Source organism: Gallus gallus, chromosome 3 (assembly GCF_016699485.2).
Source record: "Gallus gallus isolate bGalGal1 chromosome 3, bGalGal1.mat.broiler.GRCg7b, whole genome shotgun sequence".
Lineage (NCBI taxonomy): Eukaryota > Metazoa > Chordata > Aves > Galliformes > Phasianidae > Gallus > Gallus gallus.
This window is the reverse complement of record NC_052534.1, coordinates 105,465,988-105,478,760: the sequence shown is the minus strand read 5'-3', so window position 1 is coordinate 105,478,760 and position 12,773 is coordinate 105,465,988. Positions and strand designations below refer to the sequence as shown.

The window sequence follows — 12,773 nt, the reverse complement described above, 5'->3', positions numbered from 1 at the left end:
CAGAGCCACATCCAGCCTGGCCTTGAATGCCTCCAGGGATGGGGCATCCACAGCCTCCTTGGGCAACCCGTTCAGTGCGTCACCACCCTCTGGGTGAAAAACTTCCTCCTAATATCCAACCTAAACATCCCCTGTCTCAGTTTAAAACCATTCCTGTCCTATCACTGTCCGCCCTCATAAACAGCACTGAGGCTTTGTGCACTGCACTGTGCATGCGTAGTGCTCAGGCTTTCTGCACCAGCAGGCAGCTCCTGAGCTGGGCAGTCCCATTGTGAGGGCTCTGCACAGGACACGGGTCCGGAAACCCACCGGGTTCTGCGCACATCCACCTCTCCTTGCAGCTTCCAGCTTGAAAACTCGAAGGACCGGGCTTTATGAGGAGGAAAACCAACAGAAGAGGAAGGAGGCACCATCGGTGGGCAGACACTGCTACCTAGTGGTGCCACAAGCAGTTGTGCCACGGGGATGGAACCGTGCAGGGGGCAGAGAGAGCCTCCAGCTCCACTGCAGGGCGCGGGGACACGCGGCGCAAAGACCAGGCGCAGCCGGCGAGCTACCAGGCAACTTTTCTTTTCTTTATTTCTTATAAAATATATTTCATATCGCTGCTGTAAAAATTACATTTCACATTTGCGTTTTTTTTTTTTAATTTTTTTTTCATATTTTTTTGTTTTTTGTTTTTTTGTTTTTTACAATAAAAATAATACTTGGAAGACAGCCGAGAAAAGCTCCAAGACAGAAGATAACGTCCTCCCAGCCCGGCCGGGCAGTGGGGTCCTGTGGGAGCACAGGGATGAGCATCCCTGAACCCCTCCCCGTGCCACCACCGCCTGTCACCACCCCCAGCATCACCCAATGGCAGCGGGGCACGGTGACAGCGTGGGGTCACCCTGCGCCCACTCCGGGTGTCAGCGGGGCTGGAAAAGGAGAGCAGCCTCCAATTAGTGCCCAATTAAGAGGTTCCTATTTACATACATACACACGGCAGACAGCTGGAGTGGGAGATGTCTCCAAGCTGAGCTTGTAGTCGGGGTTACCCACGGTGGGGGGGGGATGGAGTTTGGTGAGACCAAATCGGTGAAGAAATAACGAAGAGATGGGAAAGGGGGAAAAACAACAAAGAAATGGGACACCATAGAATCATAGAATGGCCTGGGTTGCAAAGGACCTCAAAGATCATTGAGTTTCAACCCCCCTGCTATGTGCAGGGTCGCCAACCAGCAGACCAGGCTGCCCAGAGCCACATCCAGCCTGGCCTTGAAGAAACGACACAACACCTACTGTCATTGCAGCTTTTCATACAAGCTTTTTCCTTTTTAAAGTGTAAAAAAAAAAATCCAAAGTACTCCGAAATTGAAATAAAAGAAAGCCAGGAGCAAAAGGACAGTTTTGTCCCATTAAAATCCGTACCGCAAAAGCCCTCAGGAAATAAAGCTGTGTGCACCCCTGGGTGAACACCACCAGCACAGAACAGCCCTGCGCAGGGTGACCCTGGGGCTGTAAGTGCTATTGGCTGCGGAGGGAGGCACTGCACCCCCACATCTCAGGGGTCCCACCGTGCCCTCGACTCAGCGGGCATTCAGCCACTCATTCCAGAGCCATTCCTATCTTTTTTTTTTTTCTCTTCCTATTTTTAATATAAAAATCACCTTTAACAGAAAGCAGAAAGTTATTCTCATTTCCATTTGCAGAAATTCAAGTTCCCATCCGTGAAAAAAATATGACTGACTACAGAAGGGGGTAGGGGTGGTGGTGAGGGGGAGCAGTGCGGATTGTCAGACGCTACACCCTGGTTTGGGGAACAAAGCCCCAGGGGGGTGACACCCCCACATGGCTTGTGTGACATTTCCTGAGCGACGGGGACCCAAACGGGGTCACTCTGATCGGGGGCAGAAAGGACAAGAAAAGCAGGAAGGGAAAACTTCTGGGTCTGAGTCGTGGGAGGAAAAGGCACAAGGTCTGAGGGAACCACAACCAATCCTTTTTGTTAATTATTATCTCCATACTCTGAGCGACCTGCGCCTTCAGCATCACAGAAACCCGTCTGTGCTGCTGCAGGGACCAGCAGCAAGCTTGGGTGCTGCCAGCTCTGCAATCCAAACGGTAGCAAATGCCCCAGGGGCTCTTTTGTTGTTGTTGTTTTGTTTTGGTTTTTTTTTCCTAAATAAAAAATAAAAATCAAGAATAAATTCCTACTTTTGAGCAGTGCAATAACCCCAACACGCAACCCACTGCTACCAGGATGCAAAGCGTGAACCTGCAGAGCTGTTCCTGCAATAGACAGCTGTGGGGATGGCTGATGGCAGTGGGAGAGGGGAAAGGGCTTTTCCCAGCATGGCAGCCCCATGAGGGATGTGATCCTGAGCCAGCTGCTCTCCAGGAAAAAATCATAGGCTTTGAATCAGACCTGCATGGACACACTTGGGATGCAGCCTGGGGGAGTTTTGCTCCTGCTTTCCGATTCTGAATCCACCCATTTGGTACCAAAGATCAGGTTCTGGAACGAGATGCTGTTTAGATATACAAAACTACAAAGAAGAGGTTGACAAGCACCAGTATTACATGTATACATCTATGCCAGAGCACCAGCAGGGCGTGCATCCATCCAGCAGCAAAACCATGCTCTCCCAGCCACAGAATTTACCCTTTGAAGGCAGTTTTTGTCACATTGCACTGCCCTGAATATCAGCCCAGGCTCGAGCCTTGTGCAGGGATCACTCCTGGTTGTGCCTTACGGGCTGCGATTATCAAAAATGCAGCAAAAACAAAGAAGAAAAAATATCCAGGACACAGACCTGCCCTCTGCCAATGGGGTGCAAAAAGCAAATGTTAAGATCGTTTGCCAAACTGGGGCCCATCCTGTGATGCTGAGGGAAAGCTCTTCCCAGTCCTCCCAGCTTGCCAGCTGCTGGTGAAATCAGGAAGATTTCTTCATTTAAAAACAAACAGCCAAACAAGCATTTGCTCTCAGCCTGCTTTTGGAAGACACAGTGAGGGCCACGACGTGGTTTTTCACGGAACTAAGCAGATGTACAAAGCCTAAAAGGAGAAGGAATACCTGCTTTTGCTTTAAAAGCTCTCAAAGCTTTCCTGATTAAAGAGGCTTTTCCCCCAGGTGCCTCCAAAACGGACAAAGTGGAAGCAGAGACACGTGCAGGCTCCAGCTGCAGAGCGAGCAAAGAGCACATCCATGAGGCAACGAGGAGAGAAACCTGCATCTGCCGCCAGGAGAACCAGCCCTGCCTCGTGCTTTTAAAGCTGCAAGAGCTCTTGATGCCGTCCCTTCCAGGACACGAGGGATTTGCACTTCATAGACAGTGAAGGGACAGGGGAAGCTGCCTCGACACCTTGCCCTGGCTGCACTGCAGCAGCTCGGGAGATCCTAGCGCTGACCTGGGCAATGCAGGGAGCTCTTTGGTCCCCAGATCACCTGCAACGTCCCCCGAGCACCGAGCCATGGCCTCCTCCTCCTAGGCCCAGTTTTTAAACTGTATGAACAGGAGATATTCTTCACGTTTAGAAAAAAAAAAAAAAAAACAGATTTGGAAAAAAAAAGTGTTAAAAAACAAAACAAAACAAAAACGAAACGAGCAAACCCAGCTGATGTACAATATACAGGAGGAGGAATTTACACGCAGCTCTGGAGGGCTCTTCTGGAGTCCCAGGAGGTGCCTCCAAGGTCCCTGGGTGCAGCAGTGAGGGACTCCAGTGCTCCTCGGGCAGGAGCAGGGAGGGAGGTGGCACTGCAGGGCCATGCTCAGTCCAGGAAGCGCTGGCAGGCTTTTTTCCACCGGCAAGCTGTGCACCACTGGTCCCGGTGCTCGATGCCGTACACCTTACGGCACTTCTTGGCTTCACCACGGACTTTCCTGCAAAGGGGCAAAGGAACAGAAAATGTACCCAATATTGCAAAGCTTCAGAGATTTGTGTCCCTGCTACGCCTCGAGCGTCATTTGGTTGACATGCAGGAACGCATCTCCATTGCTCAGGGTGTGCTTTGCACAGTGAGGGCCTCACCTGGTGCCGAGGGGCACGCGGGGCGGCGAGGCGACGATCAGGTGGGACTTGAGCATCGGTGTGGGAGGTTGGGGTTCACTGAAGCTGAGCGACCGGCTCCGCACCTGCGGGGACATTGAGGGCCATGTGGGATAAGGCTGAGGATGTCTACAGCCAGTAGGGAGCCTGGGAACTCCCAAAAACTCAGGGAGAAAGGATGAGGACTCACCGGCGACAGGGACGGGAGAGTCGAGGTGGCAGTGGCCCAGCTGATGCTGGTGAAGATGTGTGGGGACACTGGAATCTGGATGGAGGGCAACGCCTGTGGGGGAAGATGGAGAAGAAGGTGGTGAGCGTTAGCCCTGGTGGGTCCTCTTCTCATGCTCGCACGAGTCATCTCCTCCCTGCAAAGACCAGCTTAAGGCACCCTGAGGCGTCTCCCTTGTGGTGGGAAAGGAATCCCCCCATTCAACCCCTCCTCCAAGTGGTGCTGGAGAGCCACCGTGGCAGGGGACACGGGACAGGGACTGCAGGTGGGGTATTTCCAGGTTAACCGAGGCGCAGGATCTGGCGCGGCCGCATTCCATCCCCGGCTATCTGCAGCAGAAGGGTGTGTTGCATACCACTGCCACGTAACTGCAGGCAAGCTGCGGCCGTCGGGCAGCCCCTGAGCCCCTGCCCAGCTGCTAAGGGAGCAGGAGGTGGCACCAGCTCACCTGGTAGGCATGATCAGCCTGGATGTGCCAGAACGAACTGGGTGCAGACTGGCTGAGTGCGCTGCTGGCCAGAGCGGGCTCCAGCACCGGCGGCTCCACCAGCAAAGCCTCCGGCTTGGCCATGGCTTGCTGGATGATGATGGGGGTGGACACGGATGTGGGGCTGGTGTTGGTGGTTGTCTCTGGTGCGGGCTCTTCCTTCACCTGCACTTCAGTGTAGTAGAAATCCTCTTCCCGCTTCCGCTGGTCAGAGTCAGCGCTGTCTCTGCCAGGGAGAAAGAGGGAACGAGACTGAATATGCAGCTCCTGTCCCACAGAAGGGAGGTGCCCAGCTTTGGAGCTTTCACGCTCTAAAGCATCACGCTGGCTGTGATCAGCACGGCTCCTACTCCTGTATCAGCACTTAGCAATTTGAAGTAAGATCAACACATCTTCCAGCACCTCCAGAAACAGTGGCAGAGTGACGAGGCACTGCTGAAAGTCCCCTGCTTTCTCACTGAGCTCATTTAGCACGGCTGCAAACAAGTCCTGAGGTTCATCGATCAGGAAAAAGCATAAAGGATCGGACTGTTTTCCCACTATGATTATCTGGCACTGGATGGCAGTCCAGCGCTGCCCACTGTAGCACAGCACTTCCACTATCATCTCTCCTGAAGCATTTGAACAGTTACAGAACCATAAAGGTTGGAAATGACCAATCTGAGATCATCAAGTCCAACCATCAAGGCGGAAGAAGAAAACTGCATATAAGAAAACACGTACAAAAGCACAAGCAAAGGGAGACTCAGGTGAAAATTGTGACAGGGCCACAAGAGACAGCAGCAAAGCTGCTCCCCACACCCTAATCTGGTACCTGACACAGACCTGAGCTAGGCACATTAGCCCCAAGAACTCCAAGAACTCCAAGCTCTTGCCTCTGAAAATTTCCAGTCCTGAAGTTCAAGCACAACCCCCAGATCTCGTGCAAAGCCCAGGGCTCCCTTGCTGCAAGAGAGGGACAGTTGACAGCAGTTCTAGTGGCTGAGAACAGCTGAGCTCAGTGCATTGGAACCAGGGCATCTCTGATCTTGGGGATATTTGCTGAAGGAAGGGGAACTGCTGGCTGCCAGCACATTCAGCACAAGGGTGCATGGTTATCATGGCTCAACAGGGGCTGAGGAGGTGAAACATGTGCCTTACCCAAGGTGCTGGGTCTTGACGTGCCGCTTGATGCCAACGATGGAGCGCAAGACTTTGCCACAGTTCGGCCACAGGCACTTGTACATCACCTTCACTGAGTTCTGGAGGGGGAGACAGCCCGTGTCACCGCCTGCACGGTGGCGAGGTCCCCTGCAGGGCTGCACCTATGGTGCTGGGGTCCCCAATACCTTTCTCTTCCGCGGAGCCGGCTCGTCGAGGAGAAAGGGATCGGAGTCGGTCTCGAAGCCATCATCAGCTGGCGGGGAGCTGAGCGCCTCGCTGGAGTGCTTGGGGCTGCCCTCGGGATGTGGGGGGGATGGGGTGGAGATGTCGCTGCCCCCACTCCAGTGCCCACTGGTGGTGCTGCTGCCGCTGTCTGAGACGTCGCCGCTCTCCTTCCAGGGATCGCACGCTGCCCGTGATGCTGAACACAGGGAACACACAGCCACCGTCACCATAAGGCACTGAGAGCGGCCCTGAGGCTGGATAAACTATGGCAGCAGTTTGCTTCTAGTTTTTAATGTTTTAAGTGAAGCCTTTGCACCTCTGCTCAGTGCCACATCCCAGCTTTATCCCATCTCCCCATTAGCACAACCCTGCAGGGGACAGCCAGCACCGGGGCGCGCACATTTCCCACGGCTCCCAGCTGCTATTTTTATCCCTTCAGCTCCATTTGACTCCTTGGGAATGAAAGAGCCTCTAAAAAAAGGAGCAGACAGGCGGTGCTCCCCAGCCCGGGGCTCCCCGGCCCCCCAGGAGGGTGACAGACAGCAGGGTCACCCCACTGGCACAGTCCCAAGCAGCACCAGCACCGCAGGCTCCTCCAGGAGCTGCTGCTCCTGTTCACCTCCAGCCCAGCACAACCTGTGCCCCAGCTGCTATTTGGCACAGGGCACCAGCAAGAAGGCCCCCCCAGCAGCCAAAGGGCACAGCGTATTTCTCCACATCCCCTTTTTTTTTTTTCCCTGGTTGGTGTTATTTTTATTTCTCAGTGCACACTCACGGGGGATGCCACTCTCGCTGGCAGGAGGGCTCTGCACCACGGGGCTGCAGGAGAGGCTCGTCAGCACCATGGCTGCAACCATCTCGTCCATCTCCACAGCTGCATCAGCTTTCCTGTGTTGTAGATGGAGAATGCACGGGGGAAAAAGCAGAGAGACATCCCGTTAAAAGCAGGAAAGCCACCATGCACAGGGGTGGTGCATCTCACAGAGGCAGCGTGGCTCCCACCACCCTCTTAGAGTCTTTAAGTCTTCAGGAAAGACATTTTTTTTTCCCCCTAGAGCAGCATTTGCAGAAAATAAATCCCCTTAATCCTGAATGCAGCCGTTCCCTGGATAACCCATGCTCTGGTAAGGCGGAGATATCCCCACTGCCTCACTCTGTCAGCATAAAACCAAGCAGGAGCCCCTTCCCATCCCGCCGAGATACTACCAGCCCCAGGCACGAACCTCTTGGGGACATCAATGCTGTTGGACACAGATCTCTGCAGCGCCTCAGGCACATCCTGCAGCCTCCAGCACGTGTGCAAGCTCTGCTCTGGCTGCAGCACCTTCACTTTGTCGCTGGGCGGGTTGTGCTGCTCTGCCAGCCCTGTGCACTCCTGCCCGCTGTAGGTGACAAGAACCTGAAAAACAGCCAAGGGGAGCGTTATTGGTGCTGCATCCTGATGCACAACCCCACTGCTCAGGTCCTTCTCCTGCAGCAGGGGGATTCTGCAGGGTATCCGGGAGATGAAGGCTGTCCCAGAGCTGTCCCAGCACACCAGTGGGAAAACAGCATTCACCCCAACCCCACTGCTGAGATGCTTTTGGGGCATGCTCCCCAACTCTGGCAATTCCACCTTTGGCTGCTTCTCTGAGCAGCATGGCTTTGGATGGACTTTTCTCCAATGAATCTGTCTGCTTTTACTTTGCCTGCATGTCATCTTGCAGCAAGGATGCCCACTACTATTACACCCCCTGGGAAAGCATGTAGGTGAGAGGGTGAAAAGCCAGAGGAGAACAGAGGTCTCCTGGGCGCCGTGATCCTAAAGTCACACCCCAATTCCTCCCATCACAGCTCTCACGGCCAGGAGGAGACATTCAAACCTCACCTGCTCCTCTCTTGCAGTGTCTCCCTTGCTCCTGTGGGCTGTTTTCCAGCACTACCACCCACGAGCCTATTTCTGTTAATGGAAATGTATCTGTGTCCAAAGACGTTACATGTGTCTCCAGCTATTTATAGGCACAGGAGCATCTCTTTATGGAAATGCTGTGGGTGTCACATGAAGAAGCTGACATGGGATGGACACAGGCACCCCGTGCACTGACCAGGGAAAAGCACATGGGACCATCCCAGGTGAGACATCCGGCAGAAAGAATGAGGAAGAAAAAGCCACAGCTGCTGGACCAAGGCTAAAAGGGTGAGTGACAGATCAGTCCGAGCTCACCCACAGCTTCCAAAATCCATACCCCTTATCCAATGCTCCCCAAAAATAAGAGGCAAGGCTTCTCTCCAAACACCATCTGTCCCTGTGAGTGAGGCACTGCACAGGGAGGTGGCATCTCCCTTTGACACCAATCCCAGCTGTGTCACACACACTACTTCTAAGACATTTCCAGCAGCAAAGCAAGTGAGCAGAATCCTCTGCGCTGGAGCACGTAGGAGAAAACAGCTCTCACTGTCCCGTGGCTCATAAGCACAGGGCAGGAGGAATCTGCCCTTCCCGCAGCACAGTGCTGGGTACAGGAGGAGCCAGAAAAGCGAACAGGGGCCTTATTTACACGGCCTTTCACAAGCTCTGCCCTTAGCAGCTTTTACAGCTCTGCAGGTAGAAACCAAGAACAAGCACCGCTCCCCACCCCAGGCAGCACAAAGCCAAAGCACAGTGACCTATAGGACTGGACAGGCATTCTGGGGGATCCATAGCACCCCAGTCCTTCCCTAAGAGCTGCTTCAATGGGTAGGTCTGTGCCATCAACCATGCCCTAGTGGGGTTTCCAGACCCCTTACCCACGGACCCTCAGCTGGGGCGGAAAAGCTCTGAAGCTCAAGCAGATGCCATGGAGTTTGACACCTCCATAGCAAAGCTGGGGGGCTCCTTGGTTCAAGGGGAACAACCCATCAACATGGGTTATGGGACAAGCTCATGGAAGAGAAGTCCACCAGGAGACACTGCTGTATGAAAACCATCTCCTTCAGCCTCAGATGATACCCAGGCTGGATGTGGCTCTGGGCAGCCTGGTCTAGTGGCTGGCAACCCTGCCCGTGGCAGGGGGGCTGAAACTAGACAATCATGATGGTCCTTTTCAACTCAGGCCATTGTATGATTCTATGATTGGGGAACACCACTGGCAAACATCTGTCCTTCTCTGGACATTCACTTTTGGCTGGGATCGGAGGCAAGAGAGAGCCCTCTGCTCGAGGCAATATATTCCAAACCCAACACCAACGCCCATCAGCAGCTCTCCCTAATTACAGCTTCCCCCTGGAGCTACAATAAGGAGGAGCCCCTCCTGGGGTTTTCTCCCCCCTGCCAACGCACAGCCCACGTCCAAAAGCCTCCTTACGTACTTGTTGCCGGCGGCTGGGGCTGGGGAATCTCGGTGCCCGGCTGCTCTCCTCTGCAGGCTGTGGGCAGGGCACATCGTCTGGCAGCACGGCATGGATCTGGGGAGCTGCCAGGACCCCGTCAGACAAAGCACCGGGGGCAGAGACACGGGTGCCGAGCAGGGAGCGCTTCCCCAGGCGCCTGGACAGCACGCTCGCCATCGCGGCCACGCTGCGGGTGACAAAGACACGATGACATTACCACCAGTGCGGGATTGCAACGCTCAGCCAGCAGCGTCAACCACATCGGGCACGCGGGGATGGTGGCATCGCTCCCCCTGTCCCACGGCTCTCATCCTTAAGGTCAGCACAAAAAAGCTCTTTTGGAGAACGGGGAGCAAAGGGAGGAGTTCCACCCGAGCCTTCTCTTGGTGCCTCCATTATGAAGACACAGCATGGAGACTGGGGACACCCCCCTGTGGCACCATACTGTTTTTTGCCCCCATATCTCCACTCACGGGGGATACAACCACAATCCAATCACAACTCAAGACCAAGTTGCTTCCCTCCTTGGCACACTGCTGCCCCTTCTTGGGGCTTTTGGGAGCTTCCTGCAAGCTGGCACCTCGCACCCAGAACCTCCAGAGCCAACAGAACAGCTGCTCCTTCCTACCGTGAAAAAAGGTTGAGAGAACTGGGCTTGTTTAGCTTGGAAAAGAGAAGGGAGACCTCATTGCAGCCTTCCAGTACTTGAAGGGAGCGTATAAACAAGAGGGGGGACGGCTGTTTACGAGGGTGGACAGTGACAGGACAAGGGGGAATGGTTTTAAACTGACACAGGGGATGTTTAGGTTGGATATTAGGGGGAAGTTTTTCACCCAGAGGGTGGTGACGCACTGAACAGGTTGCCCAAGGAGGCTGTGGATGCCCCATCCCTGGAGGCATTCAAGGCCAGGCTGGATGTGGCTCTGGGCAGTCTGGTCTGCTGGTTGGCGACCCTGCACATAGCAGGGGGTTGAAACCAGATGATCATTGTGGTCCTTTTCAACCCAAGCCATTCTATGGTTCTATGAATCCCTCGAAAATATTGGGATCGCATCTGCTTCCAGCAGACCCCGTGGCCTTTGAAGGCCAGATCCCATTTCGGTGCTCTGAAAAGCACAAAGCAAAGCAAGGAGAGCAGGCGCTGCATTCACCACCGGCGGAGCTGCCCCGAGTCCTCCCAGCTGTTTGCAATCATGCACTGCAGGGGTCAGCGCCGGCACCGCTCCCAAATTCTGTCTCGCTTCCACGCCGGCTGTGCATTTTGCAGTTTCCAGCTCTGTGCACCGCAGCAAGACCCGGGGAAAGGAGGCACTTTGCACGCGTCGTTTGGCAAACAAGGAAAGCTTCGTTTAGCCAGAGGGGAAGGTCTGGGGGCAGCAAAGCCCCGGCTGCTGCTTGCTTCAGGTTTGCAGGAAAACTGCAGGAAAGGTTGCTGCTCCATGCATGCGTCTGTGTGCATGTGCATAAGTGCAGCGTGCATGCACGTGCACTGTGCATGTGCACGCATGCACAGCAATTCCAGCACAGCCCAGTTTTCCTCCCTTTTCATGCAAACTAAAAAAAAAAAAAAAAAGAAAAAAGCAAAAAAGAAAACCCAAACAGATGCCCATAGGTCCCTTCAGACGCAGCTGAGCTCCTGCCACCGATCAGCAAAGCAGACCATAAAATCCATCCTGTAAGAGCCCTGAAGTGCTGCAATAAGCGATAATAAAACACGACTTTTCCAGCCTGCTTCCAAAAGCCCCCTCTGAACGCAGAGCTCTTTGACAAACAGCAGCACAACGCAGGGCAGGGAAACAGATATCTGCAAAGGATCCAGCTGCAAAGTTCGGGGTTTTGTTTAAAGAAAAAAGCTCCTGAGAGCGGGAAGGCGACGGCTTGGTGCAGCGCCAGGACGTGCAGCACAAAACCCATAAAGCAACTCCGGCCAGGACAGCAAATTCCTCCTCCCTCTCCAAACGGAGCGGAGCAACGATATTCTTTTGCAAAAGTAAACGAAGCTCGTGGGGAGCGCAGGCGGGCAGCAGTGCCGTGGGGTGATTCCCGAGGAAAACACTTTCGGAAGAGGCCTAAAAATGCACTTTCCGGCGCAGGGAGGAGCGCAGAGCGGCTTCCCCCGGGAAAGGGCCCCCGGGCTGGCGCTGCAGGGAGCCCGGCCCTGCGGGAAGGCGGCCAGGAAGGAAAAGGCGGCAGCGGCCGAGCGCAATTTGAAGCGTCGGTGCAGGCAGCGGGACGTGGGTGCAGCGGGAGAGGCGTGCAAGGGTGCACGGGGGTGCAAGCAAGCGGGCGTATGGGCAGGCATGTGCACGGTCATGCATGTGCGTGGTCGTGCATACATGTGCAAGTGTGTACAAGCGTGCAAGGCACGCGTGCAAAACGGCATTGCCGAGGGCAGGCGGTGTATGCCCAGGCCTGCAGAGGAGGGAGGCACCGGGCGGGGCACGTGTGCGTGGGGCGGGGGGAACACGAGTGGGGTGTGGGGAGGGGGGCACGCACCGGGCAAGCCGGGGAGGCGGGGCGTGCAACAAGAGGGGGTGCACGCAGAGAGCACTGCTGGGGGGCGTGGCATGCAAGGGGGTGCATGCAATTTGGGGAGGGGGGCGCGCGTAGTGCGAGAGGGGCGCTAGCAATGCAAAGGGAGGGGGCGTGCATGCAATGCGGGGGGGTGCGCACAGTGCAAGGGGTGCACGCACGGTGCAAAGGGGGGGTGCGCACGGTGCAAAGGGGCGCACGCACGGTGCAAGGGGCGCACGCACGGTGCAAGGGGGGGGTATGCACGGTGCAAAGGGGCGCACGCACGGTGCAAAGGGGGGTGCATGCAATGCCGGCGGGCGGAGGGGGGGTTGCAGCGCGAGGCGGCGCGGACTCGAAGCGGTTTGGCACCCGGGGGGAGGGGTCGGAGGTTCCCCCGGTCTCGCAGAGCGGGCGGGAAGCGGCAGCCGCCCCTCCCGTGGGCCCCCCCCGGCACTGTACCTCGGCGGGGCTCCCCGAACCCCCTCCCCCGGCCGTCCGCGGCCACCGGCGGCAGCAGCAGCGGGGCCTGGAGGGAGGGAGGCGCGGCCGGGCCGGGCGGGAACCGCCGCTCCCGCCCCCTCCTGGCTTTTTTTTTTTCTTCTTCCATTTTATTTTTATTCTTTTTCCCCCCCCCCTCCTCCCATTTCCCCCCTCTCCCTCCCCCCCCACCCCCCTTCCACGCCGTTTCCCCACCCCGCTCTCTCCTCTCCCCCTCGGGCTGCGGACGCCCCGCTCTGCCCGCTACTCACGGCGTCCCGGGGCCGTTCCTCGCGCCTCGCCGCCGGCCGGGTT

At 55.8% G+C, this 12,773-nt stretch overlaps 1 protein-coding gene across 3 annotated transcripts; it reads right to left on the bottom strand.

The window, feature by feature from the left end:
• Positions 1-1,281: 1,281 nt before the first annotated feature.
• Positions 1,282-12,773, bottom strand: ZNF395 (zinc finger protein 395). 3 transcript variants are annotated; one of them, XM_040698103.2, is made up of 10 exons: positions 12,441-12,773; positions 9,447-9,654; positions 7,343-7,518; positions 6,895-7,007; positions 6,080-6,315; positions 5,892-5,992; positions 4,713-4,977; positions 4,226-4,318; positions 4,018-4,121; positions 1,282-3,869 (listed from the first exon to the last, which is right to left on the bottom strand). In XM_040698103.2, exons 2-10 carry the CDS (start codon positions 9,642-9,644, stop codon positions 3,758-3,760), a joined length of 1,398 nt encoding a protein of 465 aa, XP_040554037.1. In that variant the 5' UTR covers positions 9,645-9,654; positions 12,441-12,773; the 3' UTR covers positions 1,282-3,757. The 3 variants fall into 3 exon arrangements, with proteins under 3 accessions (XP_040554037.1, XP_015140676.2, XP_015140675.2); XM_015285190.4 differs by having other exon boundaries at positions 12,731-12,773; XM_015285189.4 differs by having other exon boundaries at positions 10,619-12,515.

Bases quoted from the DNA above. Each gene is read 5' to 3' on its own strand.
- ZNF395 (XM_015285189.4), bottom strand. From the start codon at position 10,662: ATGATTGCAAACAGCTGGGAGGACTCGGGGCAGCTCCGCCGGTG. The intron at 7,519-9,446 runs GTACGTAAGGAG...GCTGTTTTTCAG, and splicing joins GCCCCAGCCGCCGGCAACAA to GTTCTTGTCACCTACAGCGG. The intron at 6,316-6,894 runs GTGAGTGTGCAC...CCCTGTGTTCAG, and splicing joins CAGCGAGAGTGGCATCCCCC to CATCACGGGCAGCGTGCGAT.